This window comes from Varanus komodoensis, unplaced genomic scaffold, assembly GCF_004798865.1.
Source record: "Varanus komodoensis strain SLA01 unplaced genomic scaffold, ASM479886v1 scaffold1, whole genome shotgun sequence".
Lineage (NCBI taxonomy): Eukaryota > Metazoa > Chordata > Lepidosauria > Squamata > Varanidae > Varanus > Varanus komodoensis.
Window position 1 is genome coordinate 108,236,958 of NW_025335268.1, and position 18,304 is coordinate 108,255,261.

Sequence of the window (18,304 nt, forward strand, 5' to 3'; positions counted from 1 at the left end):
TGATATAATTTTGATGGTGGGAACATGTTTAGAATGGGCAGAAATGATGAGCTGTGCAGTAATAGCTGTTCAAGGAAGCTTTTTTCAAAATCGCTATATTTTCAATGGTATTTCGACCCTATATTAGGATTAGGGGTGTGCACAAGGGTAGAGTTAGAGTTCGAAAAATGAGGTTTCCTGGATTGTTTTTGATGGTTGGAACGTGTTTGGAATGGGCAGAAGTGATGAGCTGTGCAGAAAAAGCTGCTCAAGGAAGCTTTTTTTTGAAAATCGCACTATTCTCATTCATATTTTACCTTTATATTTTAGTTAGGAGTGTGCACCAAGGTTGGATTAGGGTTAGAAAAATGGGTTGTCCTGGTATAATTTTGATGGTTTGAATGTATTTAGAATGGGCAGAAATAATGAGCTGCGCAGAAAGAGCTATTCTAGGAAGTCGTTTTCAAAATCGCCGTTTACAGTGGAAATTTCACCCTCTATTTGGGTTAGGGGTGTGCACCAGGCTATGGTTAGGGTTCTTAAAAACAGGTGTCCTGGTATAATTTTGATGGTGGGAACATGTTTAGAATGGGCAGAAATAATGAACTGTGCTGAAAGAACTACTCAGGGATGGCTTTTTCAAAATTGTATTATTTTTAAAGGTGTATTACCCCTATATTAGGGTTTGGCGTGTGCACCAGGGTAGGGTTAGGGTGTGAAAAACGAGGTGTTTTGGTATGATTTTGATGGTTTGAATGTCTTTAGAATGGGCAGGAATGATGAGCCGTGCAGAAAAAGCTACCTAAGTAAGGCTTTTTCAAAATCACCCTCTTTGCAGTGGAACTTTCTCCCTATATTAGGGTGAAGGGTATGCACCGGGATAGGGTTAAGGTTAGAAAAACGTGGTGTACTGGTAGGATTTTTTCTGGTTGGAATGTGTTTAGAATGGGCAGAAATGATGAGCTGTGCCGAAAGAACTGCTCAAGGATGGCTTTTTCAAAATTGCATTATTTTCAAATGTATGTTACCCCTATATTAGGGTTAAAAGTGTGCAACAGGGTAGGGTTAGAGTTAGAAAAAGCAGTGTCCTGCTATGATTCAGATGGGTACAATGTTTTTAGAATGGGCAGAAATGATGAGCTTTGTAGGAAAAGCAACTCACGGAAGGCTTTTTCAAAATCACCATCTTTTCAGTTGAATTTTCACCCTACATTTGGGTTAAGGGTGTGCACCAGGATAGGGTTAAGTTTTGAAAAATATGGTGTCCTGGTAGTATTTTTTCTGGTTGGAATGTGTTTAGAATGGGCAGAAATGAGGAGCCATGCACAAAAAGCTGCTCAAGGAGGACATCTTCAAAATTGCCCTCTTTTTAGTGGAACTTTTGCCCTATATTAGGGTTAGGGTTGTGCACCATGGTAGGGTTAGCCTTAGAAAAATGAGGTGTCCTACTACGATTTTGGTGGTTGGAATGTCTTTTGAATGGACAGAAATGATGAGCTGTGCAGAAAAAGCTACTCAAAGAAGGCGTTTTCAAAATCACCAATAGAAATAGAGAACTAGTTATAGAACAAAGGGGACTATGGCTCTGCGCCATGGCAGTTATGCCATGGGTTCCGCAGGGGTCCATTTTGTCCCCTTGCTATTTAACATCTACATGAAACCACTGGGAGAGGTCATCAGGAGGTGTGGGCTGCGGAATCATCAGTACGCTGATGATACCCAGCTCTACCTCTCGTTTTCCACTAATCCAGGTGAGGCAGTGGCTGTGCTGAACCAGTGCCTGGCCAAGGTAATGGGCTGGATGAGAGCCAATAAACTGAAGCTCAATCCAGACAAGACGGAGGTCCTGTTGGTGGGTGGCTTGGGCCTCAGGATGGGGGACTTGGGCCTTGTCCTAAATGGGGTTGCACTCCCTCTGAGGGACAGGGTTCGCAGCTTGGGAGTGCTCCTCGACCCTGGGCTGTCTCTAGAAGCTCAGGTGACGGCGGTGTTTGTATGGAACCCATCAGGGACTTCTGTAGCCTTTTAATCAGCTTGTGCATACCTTGTTGAGCATGACATTGGAACTTGAAGTTCTGGTTTGTTTAGGGACTTTACAATCTATGACTGAATTGTTGGGTTGTTCAGCCTCCAGTCAATGTTTTTGGGGCTCACATTTTATGACAAGACTGTGATTGATCCAAAAGGGAAGAAAAGCTTGCAAATGTCTCATCTTCAGTTAAAGAGAGTGGATTATGTGTAAGACACTGTGGAGAGGCTAGATCCAATTTTGTAATGAAAAACTGTGGATTATTATTGCTTTTGAAGAAGACCATAGATAAGGTCAGTGACAGAGCAACTTACCCTTTTCATGAAATATACTTCAGCTGCACCAGACAGCATGTATTTTCATGACTGATTTTTTCCTGGACCTCCTTATCTAGCCTTAAGGTTCTGATGTGGTTCCCACTGCAATCCCTCTGCAATTTCGCTGCATTAGAGGAAATACCTGATTGGCACAGTTTTGTGGCAAAATCAGCCTAAGCAATGCAATGTTCATTTTCAGTTGTTCTTGGATCAGTCTGCTGCCTACAATGTCTCTATATATCCCAGGATGACTGTTTAAATTTCCTGTCAGTATTAGGGTACTTAAAAAGAGAGTATCTTCCAGTAGACAGCTACAGTTTTATCATAGAAGAGTAGAGTTGAGAAGGTCCAGAGAGTCCAACCCCCAGCTCAGTGCAGGACTCAAATGTAACCAGTCCCTCTCAGATGGGTGTCCAGCTGCATCCTGAATGCCTCTAATGTGGGAGAGCCCACAACCTCCCCAGGTCTTTGGTCCCATTGTCACGCTGCTCTAACAGTTAGGAAGCTTTTTCCTGGTGTTCAGCTGGGCCCTGGCTTTGTGTAACTTGAGCCCATTATTCCATGTCTTGCACTCTGGCATGATGTAGATGAGATTCTGCCTTCCTCTTTGTGACAACCTTTCGCGTACTATCATATCTCCCCCTCAGTCTTCTCTTCTCAAGACTGAACATACCCATTTCTCTCAATTTCTCCTCATGAGGCTTTGTTTCCAGTCCCTGGATCATCCTTGTTGCCCTCCTCCAAACTCTTTCCAACAAGTCTGCTGCTTTCGTTAACCATGGTGCCCAGGACTGGACATGGTACTCCAGATGAGGCTGAACCAGAGCTGAGTAAAAGGGAACGAATACATGGGATTTGGAAGAGAGATTTCTGTTAATGAACCCTAAAATAGCATTTGCCGTTTTTGCAGCCTCATCATATTCAGCTCGTGGTCTACAATTCCAACTTCCTTCTCACTCGCAGTATAGTTGAGCCTAGTATACCGCATCTTTTGGTTTCATGATTTTTCCTAGGTGCAGAACTTGTCATTTGTCCTTGTTGAATTCCATTGTGTTCTTTTCAGCCCAGCACTCCAGCCTGTCAAGATCACCTTGAACCTTCTTTCTGTCTTCCAGAGTATTAGCTATCCTACCCGAAGCTGATAATCATTCCCCATACTGCCTCATCCAAATCATTAATAAAAATGTTGATGAGCACTGGGGTAGAGTGTGTCATCCTCTGCTAAACACCCAACCTGGGCTGGACATGCACTCTTTCAGATGTCACAGAGCCAGCTAGCACTAGGGATCTAACTTTCTTTGTCGTGGCCTCTGTGCATCACACATATGGGTGCTGTCCCTGCACAGTGCCTAGGCCAGAAAGATTGAAAGCTAACGGGTTTTGACAGGAAAACTCCGCTCCCCTCCCCCTCGGTAGCATCTATATAGAGCGGAGTATCTGCCATTTTCTCCAGTCTTTTGCGACCGCCGTTCACTGTGCCTCGTGCCTGTTCGTCTCTCGCTTGACTCAGTATTGTTTGTTACTTACCATTTGTCCTTTTGCTCTCATTCCAAGTTATTGTTCCCTTGTTGCAGTTTATATCTCCATTTTTCTCTCTTCGTTCCTATGAAAAAAAAACCAACCAAAAATATATTGCTTTTCTCTCTTTCCTATATTCTATTACTTCTGTTTCTGCAATGGCGCAGCGAGCGGCCTTCCGCAAATGTGCGGAATGTGGGTCCAGAATGTCTCCGGTGGACCCACATGACTTGTGCCTCCTTTGCCTCGGTGAGGGGCACAGGACTGATAAATGCCGCCATTGCCTTACTTTTACTAAGCAAGCGTGAAAAAATAGGGAGAACCAACTGCGGAAGCTCCCATGGGATCAAGCGCTGATGCAATCAGATCAGCCTGCAGTAAGGCCTGGGCCAGCGCATGCTCCATCTGCTATGCGTAAGGCCACAGCCTTGTCCGCAGCGGTTCAATGCCCAGCCTCTGCCTCAGGCATGTCCGGGCAACGCCCTTCACCCACACTGCCTATGTCTCAGCTGCACCCATTGGATGATGGAAATTCCCCCTCCGGGGCTCAGCAACCTCTTTCTCCGCGCGTAAACAATGGGAAAAGAGGAAGCACAGGGGATCGGATCAGTCTTCAGCCCATAAGAAGGCGAAGAAAGATACGGCAGCCAAACCGCCTCATAAGAAGAGGCACCGGGATTCGGGTTCGACAGCACCATCGATCCCGGCGGCAGCTTCGGTACCAACATCATCGGTACCGATGCTTCAAGCGGCGATGCAGTTTACCCCTCCAGGGTCCCCAATACAACCTGCTCCACAACCGGGCCTACCTGTCCAACCGCCTGAGGAGCCGCACTGTGAGTCCATATCCGATGGAGAGATTCGGGACTCCCCTCCAAGGGCTCGTTCCCCAACTCCTATGCCTACGGCGAGAGCTAGAGACTGATCTCCATCACCTCCACCTTGGTCCCGAATGGACAAGAGGCAGGAAGAAGGATGGTTCCAGCCCTATTACAACTACCAGTTGGGTTGGGAGGACTACCATTCTTTCAGATTCCGTCCTCACCCACGGGATCGCTCCTCGCCTTCCACACAGGAGGATATGCCATCTACCTCCCAGTGGGTCGAACCCAAACATCCCACTTCACCAGGGACTTCCTTGTCAGAGCCATACCATCTTGGGCCCAACTCCAACTCGGATGCTGACTCTACCTCTCCGGATGGCCTTATTACGTCTCAAGGCCCATCATCGCCTGAAGAGCCCCACATATCTTTCGGTGAGCTTATGTCTAGACTTGTTCCGTCGCTCGAGATCAAGGCACAACATCAGCCAGATCCGAACACCAACAAGTTCTATGACATTGTCAGGGGAGAACAATTGCCAGCAATCGTCTTGCCGCTTATTACGACTCTGCGGCAGGCGATGACGCAAACTTGGGACTTGCCTTCCCAAACTCAGCCTACGGTGAGGAGATACGAGTCCATGTATCGGGTCCAAGAGAGCGACATTCCTTTTTCACTTCACCATCCTAAGCCGAACTCTGTGGTGGTTGGATCAACCAGGGCAGGGAAGCTAGAGGCCATACTGCCCCTAGAGACAAGGGGGGTCGCAAGATTGATAACCTGGCAACGCAGAAGACAACAACCTCATCAGCGTTTCCCGCAAAACTGTCGACATTTCGATACCGTCGGCATTTTGTCAATGCTAATGGGACGGGTGAACCTCTCCTCCACCTCCATACCCACCCTTCCCCCTCCCTTCTGGGGAACGGCTGCAAGGCCAACTCCCCATTTGGGAGTCTATTACATCTGATCGGTGGGTCCTGTCGATCATTCAGCTTGGACACAGAATAGAATTCGATACCGTTCCTCCGTCAAGCCCGATCTGATTTACACCACGCTCCCCAGTGCTAGTGAACGAAGTGCAACAACTACTTTGTAAGGGGGTGATTCGACAGATCTCCTGCTCCGAAGGGCTTCACGGATTCTATTCCAGATATTTCACTTTCGTCTTCAGGGCATCCAAGTCTACCCTTACCTGGATGACTGGCTTATAGTATCACAGACATGTGAAACCCTTCTGTCAGCTGTTCAGGCTGCTTGCATACTGTTGGACAATCTTGGACTCTGCATTAACAGTGAAAAATCATCCCTTGTCTCTACACAGGTGATAGACTTCATCGGAGCTCGCCTCGATTCCATGGTAACAAGGGTGTTCCTCCCTCAAGCTCGTCAGGACAGCCTCCGCGTCTGTATCTCTCAGATTCAACAAAGCCGCATAGTGACAGCGCTCTCAATACAAAGACTTTTGGGTCACATGGCCACCACAGTCACCATTGTCCCACATGCCAGGTTGAAGCTCCGTCCTCTTCAACTCTGGTTCAACAAGAACTTGCGTCCACGAAGAGATTCACCCAGCAAACTACTTCATATGCCCCGCGCTGTTTTACAAACATTGACTTGGTGGATATCCCCGGCCAATTTAAACGTGGGGACCCCCTTCATCACCCCTCACCCGATGATGACTCTATACACCAATGCTTTGCTGGTCGGTGGGGTGCGGTATGCGCGGGGCTTCAATCCCAGGGCATGTGGAACCGCCAACAATCGTTGAGCCACATAAATTACCTCGAGCTACTAGTGATTTTCAAGGCACTCCAGTCCTTCGAAGTAGCTTTTCGCCACCAAGTGATACAAATCATGTCCGACAGCATAGTGGCAGTATTCTATATCAACAAACAGGGTGGAACAAAGTCCACCACTCTAGCCCTCCTATCCATGGACATTTGGGAGTGGTGTATCCCGAGAGGTATAACCCTTTTGGTGGTCCATCTGGCCGGGACCGGCAACAAAGAGGCAGACACCCTGAGCAGACACATGTCGATCACCCACGAATGGGAACTGAATTACCAAGTCTGCATTCGATTGTTCCAACTGTGGGGACATTTAGACATAGACCTATTTGCTACCCACAGAAACAAGGTGTGCAAAAGATTCTGCTCCAGGGCGGGAATAGGACCGCGATCGATGGGGGATGCCATTATGATCCCATGGACACATCTCAGGTTTTATGCATTCCCACCTATTCCTCTACTGACCAAAGTCATCTCGAAGATAGTGCATGCCGCCGCCACAGGAATACTCATAGCACCTTGGTGGCCCTGTCAAGCATGGTTCTCCACTCTCCTTCGGATCTCGGACGGCAATTTCCTTCGTCTTCCAACCACACAAGATCTACTAACCCAGCAAAACAGCGCTGTCCGTCACCCGGACTTGTTGTCGTTGAGCCTCACTGTGTGGAGGATTCATTAATCCAAGAGATTGTTTCGGGACAGAGATCTACTAGATCACTTGGTACCTCAACTCATGACCAGTCTGACCCCCTCACTGACTCGGTACCGACGGGAATGTTGTTGGGACTGAGCTCCCTCGATCCGGACGTTGTAAGGATTCTCGAGTCTGCACTAAGGCCGTCAACTCGAAAGTCCTATGCAGCGAAGTGGTGCCGTTTTTCATCCTTTATGGAATCTAGCTCATTTAACCTGGTTACGGCATCGGTTGAGAATATTCTTCAGTTTCTGCTGCACCTGCATCGCTCGGGACTGAAACCTTCCTCAATTAATGTTTATGCAGCTGCAGTGTCACATTATAGAGCTACAGTACAAGGATTGTTGGTGTTTTTGCAGCCGCTTGTTCGGAAATTTCTTAAAGGACTGCAGAATCTCCATCCGTCTATTTGGCCAGTTATGCCGACATGGAGCCTCTCGGTTGTCCTTCAGGTGCTTACGAAACCACTGTTTGAGCCCTTAGCCACTGTCAATATGCGTCTCGTTTCGTGGAAAACAGCCTTCCTTGTTGCTGTTACTTCAGCTCGTAGAGCCAGTGAGCTTTGTGCTCTTCGAATTGATCCGCCTTACTTAAACTTCCATAAGGAAAAGGTGGTCCTGAGGACGGATCCAACTTGTTTACCTAAAGTTGTCACACCGTTTCACCTGAACCAAGAAATTGTGCTACCTGCTTTCTTTCCATTGCCGTCGAACCTGATCAAGAGGTCCTTGCATACCTTGGATGTTTGACGATGCTTAGCCTTTTATAGATCGCTCATGGAGTCTCTTCGACGCTCCAATAGGCTTTTTGTAAAGTATTCTGAGCGAGACCAAGGATCACCTGTTTTGTCTCAGAGGCTGTCGAAATGGATTGTTCAAACCATTTCGTTGGCATACCAACTTTCAAAGATGGACTTACCTGTTGTTCCAAGGGGCCATTCCACTAGAGCGGTGTCGGCTTCCTCCGCGTTCGCTGCGGGTGTCCCAATCCAGGATGTCTGTAAAGCAGCAACTTGGGCTACGCCTTGTACTTTCGCGAAGCACTATTGCCTTGACGTGCGTGCCAGAAGAGACTGTTCCTTCGGGAGGGCTGTTCTTTCTGCTGTTCTTCAATAGCGACACCGCCCACCACCATTTCTGGTAAGCTTGCTATTCACCCATATGTGTGATGCACAGAGGCCACGACGAAGAAAAGCAGGTTGCTTACCTGTAACTGATGTTCTTCAAGTGGCCATCTGTGCATTCACACAACCCACCCGCCAGCCCCACTCGGTGTCAGTGAGTGGTTTCGTCATCGGTACTGTATAATACTGCTTCGGTACCTCATATTTTTATGGCATCGGTACCGGAAGGGGATACGACGGTACCTGATAGGTTGTTATACCATCTTCCTCCGTGAGGTGGTGAACGTTCAGTCTCCAAGGACTGGAGAAAATGGCGGACACTCCGCTCTATATATATGCTACCAAGGGGGAGGGGAGCAGAGTTTTCCCGCCAAAAACCGTTAGCTTTCAATCTTTCTGGCCTAGGCATTGTGCAGGCACTGCACCCATATGTGTGAATGCACAGATGGCCACTCGAAGAACATCAGTTACAGGTAAGCGACCTGCTTTTTTCCTCCTTTATGGGAAGACCCTTTATGGGATGGCCCATGACCTAGAACCTTACTAACTTTTCGCAAAGCTGGGTTGGGAAAGTTTTGCTTAATTTCAGTTGAAAGGAAACATATTTTTTTCCTCTGAAGCTGAGAGAGTCCATGCTTTAATATTATCTCTGTCACTTTTCTATGGACTTAAGGATACATTTAGTGCTCCCTTACAGATAGTGGCTATTTCCATGCAAATGAATAGGTTCACCAAGGCAATGCTACTGTTCTTGTTTTAATGTCGCCTCCACAAACCTGATGCTCTCCAGATGTGCTGGATCACAACTCCTATAAAAGCCAATGGCCATGCTAGGAATTATAGGAGTTGTAGCCCAACTCATCTAGATATCATCAGCTTTAGGAATGCTTAGAACTTACCATACATTTGACCCACATGTTAAGTCTCTCTCTCCCTCTCCCTCTCCCTCTCCCTCTCTCTCTCTCTCTCTCTCTCTCTCTGCTGGAGCAGCCTAGAGCAGTATACTGCAAAGATGTGTTGGACATCGAACAGTTTTCAACTGTCAAAGGAGTGAACCTGGACCAAACTGATGATGATTTCTATTCCAAGTTTTCCACTGGCTCTGTATCTATTCCATGGCAAAATGAGGTAAATATATGTATTTATCAAGGTATCCTTCTTTAAGTATTTATTTAAACTTAATTTGACCCTGCCTTTAAGGGCAGAAGCCCCAGTCTTTTGAAGTTTTCTAAGAGATTTCAAAATAGTCTTCTTTCCTGAACCTTAAAATACTCTCCATAGCACAGTTATTAAAGCAATGAAAGTCAGACATTTTAATTCTTACCTTATGGATTTAAAGGATGTATTCTTTTCTACTGTCCTATTTCAGTCATTGTAATTTCTGAGAGTGGGCCAGGTTAAGCTTATAATAACAAGCTAAGAACAACCTGTCCTTGCAGTCTTATCTCATACCAAGCAAACCCACACACATGATATGTTTGAAGTTTAAATAGCAAAAACAGTGATGTACATGTGTAGCATCAATGAACATGACAGCTAGAACCAGAATAGCAAAAAAAAGACAGATACTTAGGAAGTAGTTAGACGCTTCAAAGGTCTGCAAACCAATCCACTGAATGAGGAATGGAGATATACTGAATTTTTCGCTCTATAAGACGCACCTGACCATAAGACACACCTAGTTTTTAGAGGAGGGATCCATGGAAAGCTTCCTGATAATCACAGCACATTCCCTATCACTTCCCCATGGGCTTCATTAAAAGACGGGTTGCCATTTGAAAACACACACCGACCTGTGATTAAGAGCTCTCGCCTGCTCTGGAGGAGGGGGGTAGAGCAGGGTGCGCCGAGTGCGTGCCGGCCAGGTGTGGTGCAGCCGGGCCGGCAGAGTGCTGGTGGTGGTCTTCCGGGCAGCGGCAACAGGTCTTCCTGGGCGGTGGGGGTGAGCAGTTCGTCTCTCCGTGCGGCCAGCGGGTTAAAGCCCGCGGCTCCTCCTCCTCCTGCACACCGCTCCGCCTGAGTGGCACAGCTCTCACCTGCACCGGGGGGGGGGGGGGGAACAGGGCGCGCCAAGCGTGTGCTGGCCAGATGGCGCCACGTGGTGCAGCCGGGCCGGCTGCGTGCCTGCGGTGGTCTTCTGGGTGGTGCAGCAGGTCTTCCCAGGTGGTGGAGGTGAGCAGTCCATCTCTCCGTGCGACCGGCGGGTTAAAGCCCGCGGCTCCTCCTCCTCCTCCGTGGCAGGTTTTCCCGGGCGGTGGGGGTGAGCAGTCCATCTCTCCGTGCGGCTGGCGGGTTAAAGCCCGCGGCTCCTCCTCCTCCGCACCACTCCCCCTGAGCAGCACAGCTCTCACCTGCGCCGGGGGAGGGGGCGGAGCAGCGTGCGCCGAGTGTGTGCCGGCCAGGTGGTGCCCATGTGGTGCAGGCGGGCTGGCAGCATCCCGGGCATCGGGCACACACACATGCGCTCTATAAGGCTCACAGACATTTCCCCTTACTTTTGAAGGGGAAAAAAGTGCGTCTTATAGAGCGAAAAATATGGTAATATGAATCATGGGTTATTTTTAAGGAAACATGTGAGCATAACGCACCTGGGGGTCTTCTGCTAGTTGTGGCTCCCTTGCTAGATCGTGTATATTCATTTTTAAGGGGTTGGGAATATCTCAGCTAGGCCACTATATTAGTTGATCTCTTCCAGAACTGTTATTTATTACATGTATACCCCAGTTTTTCCCCTTGCAAAGACCCCGAGGTAGCTTACGTGAAACTTCACTTCTCTATTGTATCCTCGCAACAATTCCTGTGAGATAGACTAGACTGAGTGACCAGCTCAAAATAGCCCACTGAGGAGTAGAATGTAGATCTCCCAAGTCTCTAGCCGCTTCACCACACTGGCACCCAATTTAGCATTGCACGTGCCTCTCTCTTCTGACTGTCACGCCTGAGGAATGTTTACAAAGGCCATGAGATACTGCTTCCTCCTGGAGACATTTGTGACAAAGATCTGTCTGCTGTCGTGATGCTCTGCCTCCATGTCAATCATCCAGGATTCAGTGATGAGCACTTTGTTCTCGTCTTTCTGTATGTGGGAACAGGTTGGCATAGCCTTTTCACCTCGCATTTTATGTAGCATGGGAGCCAATAAATATGACAAAGGTAGTCAGAATGATTGCCTTGTCCTCCAGAATGAGTCCCTGTGGTAAACTGTCAGACTATTGTAGTTGGCCAAGCATCCACCAAAGAAACTGCCCCATAGTCATCTCTCTTAAGGAACTGCTTGTGATGTTTGCAGAAGGTGAACTGGTTCTTGTATGGTTGCCCTTCTGTTCACCGCTGTACTCGTGTGTGGCCTTTTACAATCAGTGTGACAGGGCACATGAAGTGCATAGCTGCTGTGAACAGTGATGGGAAAGGTATGGACCAGCCTTCCCTAACTTTCAGCCATGGCTTTCAGATATGGACCATGGCTAACAGATGCAACCGAACCAGAGCTTAGTGTGTCACAAGCAGAAGAACAGAAAACACTATCATGTAAGAGGTGCCTCATGCCTGTTTACCATCTGTATCATGGATTGAGAAGGCATGAAAAAGGACAGTGTGGTCACGCCCCCACTAGCTGTTAACAATGGCCTGGATGAGACACCTTTTTTGGTCAGACTGAGTAAAACCATGAAACAAATGCTCTCAAGCAATACTTCTTTAGAGCTCCATACCATGCTTTCTGCTAGCATTTTTTTCACTATAAGAGGCCCTGATGCTGCCAAGGGAAGGGGAAAGCATACCTTTGAAGGATGACCATGCTCAGCATCAGGTGTATGGAGCATTTCCAGAACGTGAATGGCTTCCTATGAATGCATGGTCAAGGGCTGAGATTTCTGCTGTTTGACAAGGACCTGAGGTCTTTCTTGTAAGCCTCTGTGGGTTCTTTCATTGACCTCAGTGTCCGTGCTCTCTAGCAGAGATTCAGAAATGATGTTCCACATATGAAAGGGAAGGTGTGGATTAGTCTTCTCCACCCTCATGCCCTCCAGATGTGTTGTCATGTCCAGCTAGCATGGCTAATAGGATGATGTAAGTTACAGGCCAACACATCTGGAAGGCACAAGATTGGGGGAAGGCTGATATAGCAAGTAAAACAAAAACAGGTTAAAGATCACTTTTTGCTGGAAATGGTGTGATAGCAAAAGTAAGCAGACCAGTAAACTAGCTTTCTGGTATCTAATAAATAGATTATTTTCTTAGCTGGATACACCATGTTCACTTGTTATAAGTTCTGCATGTCTTGGGGCAGGAATTCCATTTTCCTCTGCTTGCTCTACTCCTACCCAGGCTTCTGTGTTAAATAAATGCGAGTGTATTCTTTTCTTTTCATTTTACTAGATGATAGAAACAGAGTGCTTTAAAGAACTAAATGTATTTGGACCAAATGGTACTATCTCACCAGACCTTAACAAAAGCTACCCACCGGAACCACCGAAGAAAGGATTGCTGCATAGAATATTTAAACGTCAGGTGAGAGCCTCTATACTCAAATGAATAAAGGCATTCAAAATGGAAATAGGTTTTCACATATAATATGCTTATTCATTAGCCTTGATCTAGGCACTGTTTCACAAATGCAGTATAGGAAGAAAGGTGAGGATTAGATTTGGAAATCTCTAATGACATTTCTCGTCATTATAGAACAGGGGTGGGAAATAGGTGCTCTGTGGGCTGTGTGGGGCTCCCCAGGGCCTTGAGTGTGGCCCCGGCTCCTCCCTTCACTGCTCCTTGTGCTGTTGAAAATTGGCATTGGCGACTGCCGTGCTACAGCATCCCAACAGCTTTCTGCTGCAGCTCTGTGACGAACCACTACGAAGACTCGCAAGTGCCAAACTTAGCTTGTTTCCTAGTTAAATATAGTCCTTTGGAGTCTCAGTAGTGGTTTGCCACAGAAGCTCGGGTACGAACTGATGTTTTTTTTTGCTACTGCTGAGTTTGGAAGTGGCAAAGGCGTGTGGCCCCTGAGGACATTCAGGAACTGGAACTGGATCTCCTGGACAGCCCAGAGATGCTAAGCCCAGCCTTGTGGAATGAGTAACAGGCCAATTCTGAGAGGATGCCACTGAATGGATTTTATAGCCTGTTTGTAACCACTGGCTCTAGAAATAATCTGCTGTCTTGAACAGCCTTTTGCTTCCTGGAATCTTTACTGTTTCTTGGGGTCATATATATGCAGCACATCTCTGAAAGCAGCCAAGAGACAGGCAGAACCTAGCAAGCCGCCTTATCCCGAGTCACATTATTGGTCCATCTTGTCCAGAAGTGCCTGCCTATATTAACTCTAGTTTCAGGCTGGCTTAACTCCTAGCCCTGCCTAGAATAGCTAGAAATGAACCTGGGCCTTCCTGCCTGTACTGAAGGTGCACTGTCCCTTGGTTGCAGCCAGTTATTCAGAGGAGCAGATACCCTTCCTTTTAAGCAGACACATCCCTTGTTTCTGAATGACCACAAGGTCGCTGGAACAACAGCATTTCCAGTATTGTAATAATGATGGAGAGTCATTTGTTTCCTGAGGGTGAGAAGAACCTGCATCTCTCAGCACAGAGCTGTATTTGGGGACCTTGGCATTAGCAGTGAAGCAAGACCAAAGCTGGGAGCCCTTTGTTCAGCCAGAATTTAAGGAGACTCTGCCAAAGGAAAGTCACCCAGCACCCACACTGCTGCCATTTCAGCCCCAGGCTACGAGATTCCTGTTCTAGGAAATGCCTGTGTGCTCCTTAGCTCAGGGCCATTCTGGGCAGAATAGGAGGATCAGTGGGCGTGACCGTCTCCTTAATTTCATGCTCTGCATTTTTGTTAGAGGGCCTTTTTTTGCCTGCCTTTTTGGGGGCAATTTGGAGGGCAAGGTAAGGACACAGGGTACTTCACATCCTAAGGATACCTAACCCCCAGTCTTCTCTTTTCCCTTCCCCTGAACTGCCCTCATTTCCCCCATCTGTGTTTACTTTCCTGACCACAGCAAGTAGCTGATGCTGGTGGTGAGTGGGAGGAAGAGCAGAAGCCATCAGGCAGTGGCTCAGGACCATGGGATCTCCCTTTTATAGCCTCTTAAATTACTGCCCTAGTCCTTGCAATGTGGCTTTACATCTTATACCTGAATGTCCAGCGTGGGCTGTGTTGGCATATTTATTAGTTTTATATTGCTGATTATATTGTGATTTTATGTGTAGCTTTACTACACATAATAATAATAATCAAATGCCTAGAGAAATGTCTTGAAGAGGCATTTAATAAATTCAGTAAAAGAATAAAATAAAGAGAGTCCCAGAGCAGACATTACTTCAAAGAGGCAGCAGTAACTGTACTCCCCTGCCACCACTTTTACTCTCCAGTAGATGCAGGGTGAGACAGTCTGGACTGGGACACGAGCTGGGGGCCCAGGACCTGCATTTTATATCACAAAATGGCGGCTCATTTGCTTTACCTGGATCAGACCCTGCACCTGCTTTAGAGTAAAAAGAAACACAACTATGTAGGTGCAAGCTGCATGTTTAACTTAACGTGCATTTTGGCCCAAAGCTTGGAAAAAGAAAAGAGAAGCCAGAAACATTGAAGTGGAAAGGTAGCATGGCAGATTTTAGTGCACCGCGAGCCAAGGAATTATTGTTTGTTTGTTTAAACTCATTTACATTATAGCTTGCTTGTTTGTTTAGATTCATGTAATCCCATTTTGAAGGGTTGATGGACTCAGCAGAGCACAATTTTACTTGAATAAAATTTGTGGATATTTCCCAATCCATTCTTGATTTAATTCTGAGCCAGCAAAATAAATTAAGTTTTGATTTTATCCAGTCCAGGATGTAGGCAGCGGGTGTCTGTTGCTGGAGCACTGCAGTGGTGATGGCAGCAGATGGAAACCTTGGTATAATGCGGTGGGGCCACAGGCAGGGGTCATATACCTAGCAAGGTATAGCAGGACCAGAGGCAAAGGCAAGTACAAAGGCCTACAGCTCCCTTTGGCCTGCAGCATTGGCCATAAGGCCATAAGCAGTGGAAGTTGTACTCCAAAAATATATGGGGATTGCATGCTGTAGTGGGAGAGAGTTCATAACTGGAAAGCAGAAATCAAGAATGGTGTTTCCCATGCCCTTGCATTCTGAACCTGATGGATTAACTTACAAGTATGTGCTTAAAAGTCTTACAACTGAGACCTACTGTTGACAAATGTGTTGACCAAGTTTCAGAAAATAGATTACCTAAGAGGAACTGTGAAAGCTTGAAAAACCAGATATTGTTAAAAGACTACATTTTCCCTCTCTTATTACAGTATGGATTTCAAGACTCACAGTTCTTATAGATCATCATAAGCAGATAATAAATCACCTTGAGAATTCTGGACAAAGAGATGTAGATCAAGAAATGTAACTTACTTTTGATCTCTCCCTCCCTTCTCTCCCTCCCTCCTTCCCTCTTTCTTTCTTTAAAAAACAAAACAAAACTTCAGCATCAGAACAATTCCAAGAGTTCTCCAAACTCAAAGGCCAATTTAAATCATCATATAAATTCCAATCATGTAAGTTCAAACTCCACTGGAAGCAGCTAGTTCTGCCTCGGCTTTTGAGAACCTGCACTTTGCATCCTTCCACTATATTGTATTGGAGCGTCAAGGATGAGAGAGCAACTGCCATTGAGCTAGAAGATCAACTGTCTCCTACTGAGGGAGACCTTTTCCTCTCCGTTCCTCCCAGCGGAACCTCCCATTTTACAAAGAATTTTCCTCTCAGGTCTGTTTTTGGAGGTGGCACTTGAGGTCTTGTGACTCAACGTTGTCTCTGCAGGACATTGCAATAGAAATCAGAGTCTGACAACTTGCACGTATTTAAAACAGCATCATAACTAGAACTGAATTTTGTCCTTATTATTTTTAAAGGAAAGGTTTTGTAAATTTCTCTATTGTCTTGGTTTACATTTTGTACATTTGTATTTAAATGAAAGTCAGACTTGGGGATGTATATTTTCTGAGCAGCAGCTTGTAAAGCCATGTGTTTTAAGGTTTTTGTTTGTTTGTTTTTTAAAGAAAAACAAAGTGATCAAGACTTCCAGAGCCTCAAAATGAGATTTTTATTTTTTTTTCAGATATATAAAAAACTATTTGTATGTTCCATTTTTCCATATCTGTTCTGTTGGTATGAATTTTTATAGCATACTCCATTCTTTTTTCATCAGTCTATTTGGTTTACAGCAACACTGCAGACTAGTGTCTTCCCTCTGTTTAGTTGTTTTGTTTTCTTTTCTTTTTCAAACACCTTGATTTCAGTGCAAACTCAAAACAAGATTTGCCATCTCTAAGGAGGCTGCGATTGTCTGCGGTTCAGGATGTCCTGGGACCAGCCTAGTTGCTATTTGCACTTTTTGTAGTTCGGTTACCATTTTATGTCACTGAAAAGTCAACCCTGTTTAAAATCCCTCCCCTCTTCTCCTTTCCTGGGCTGGTTTCCAGCATTTCTGTTGTTACAGAAAGAGAAGAACAGCCGCAGATAGTCATCTGCTCCCCGCATGGAAGCTCCAGTCAGGAACATACTAACAGTCCATCTTGACAAGTGGGTTTCCGCATGCCATAGAGAAGGGATGTTAGATACGTGTTGGATATGCAGCAGTGCTCGCTTAACTGTTCTCCTCCCACTGCATTGATCTACAGTGCATCGTTGCACCTGCCCTTCTGCATGGAATCCCAGGGCAAGTGCCGAACTGTTGCGATTGCTGCGCTCGACGTGCCAGCGGTGCTTCCCATCGTTCCTGCTCTTATGGGTGCAATTTCTTGTGTTCTGCCCTCTGTGGCTTATGAGATCATCAAGAGAAGGCTTGCCATGAGTCCAAAGCTCAGCTCTTGGTGGCACCCTCCTCACTGTATAGCATTTCTTTTCTACCCCATCTCCAGTGTTCCAGGAATTTCAGAGACAGAATGTACCTCTAATTTATACCTCCCCATATAATTTGTGGGAAAGCATGTCACATGGTTACGAGTTCTTTGACACCTTTGGCCATTTGAATCTCCTTTTCCTGCTTTATGAGGTGTGTCTGAGTCATGGGGATTTTTTTAAACTCTAATTGGATGAGTGAAACTTTTGACAGTAGTGTATAATGAAGAATGAATTACTAAAGTTTATTATTTTGTTTGTGTGGAAGATATTAATGACTGCTTTTGAAAACAGTTCTTTGAAACAGGATATTGGAAAGGAATATCCATTTTTACTTTGATCTTGGGGCTAAAAAATCATTCATTAAATCAAGAGCATTAAGATGAATAAACAAAAGGAAATTAAATAAACCCAGGTGAATACCTTTTGGACACAAAATACTACCATTTCTACTCAGAGGATCAGAAACAGTTATTACCCACTTTAAAAGATACATGATTTTAGCCTTCTCAGCATATTTGACATATACATTTTGACCAGTAGGAAGGCATAATATCTCAAAGATTCAATAAATCAATTTTAAATTTCTCTAAACCTGTGAGATATACAGTATATCACAGAAGTGAGTACACCCCTCACATTTTGTAAATATTTTATTATATCTTTTCATGTGGCAACCCTGAAGAAATGACACTTTGCTACACTGTAAAGTAGTGAGTATACAGCTTGTATAACAGTGTAAATTTGCTGTCCCCTCAAAATAACTCAACACACAGCCATTAATGTCTAAATCGCTGGCAACAAAAGTGAGCACAAACCTAAGTGAAACTGTCCAAATTGGGCCCAAAGTGTCAATATTTTGTGTGGCCACCATTATTTTCCAGCACTGCCTTAACCCTCTTGGGCGTGGAGTTCACCAGAGCTTCACATGTTGCCACTGGAGTCCTCTTCCACTCCTCCATGATGACATCACGGAGCTGGTGGATGTTAGAGACCTTGCACTCCTCCACCTTCCGTTTCAGGATGCCCCACAGATGCTCAATAGGGTTTAGGTCTGAAGACATACTTGGCCAGTCCATCACCTTTACCCCCAGCTCCTTTAGCAAGGCAGTGGTCATCTTGGAGGTGTGTTTGG

General features: G+C 45.9%; 1 protein-coding gene across 1 annotated transcript in view; it reads left to right on the plus strand.

The window, feature by feature from the left end:
• GRK5 (G protein-coupled receptor kinase 5) overlaps window positions 1-17,849 on the plus strand; it is a 197,748-nt gene extending 179,899 nt beyond the window's left edge. The window contains exons 14-16 of the mRNA XM_044439879.1: window positions 9,263-9,400; window positions 12,650-12,781; window positions 15,756-17,849. Of these exons, the coding sequence (XP_044295814.1) occupies window positions 9,263-9,400; window positions 12,650-12,781; window positions 15,756-15,854 (369 nt within the window). The 3' untranslated portion in view covers window positions 15,855-17,849. The remainder of the gene's footprint in view (window positions 1-9,262; window positions 9,401-12,649; window positions 12,782-15,755) is intronic.
• The last annotated feature ends 455 nt before the right edge of the window (window positions 17,850-18,304 follow it).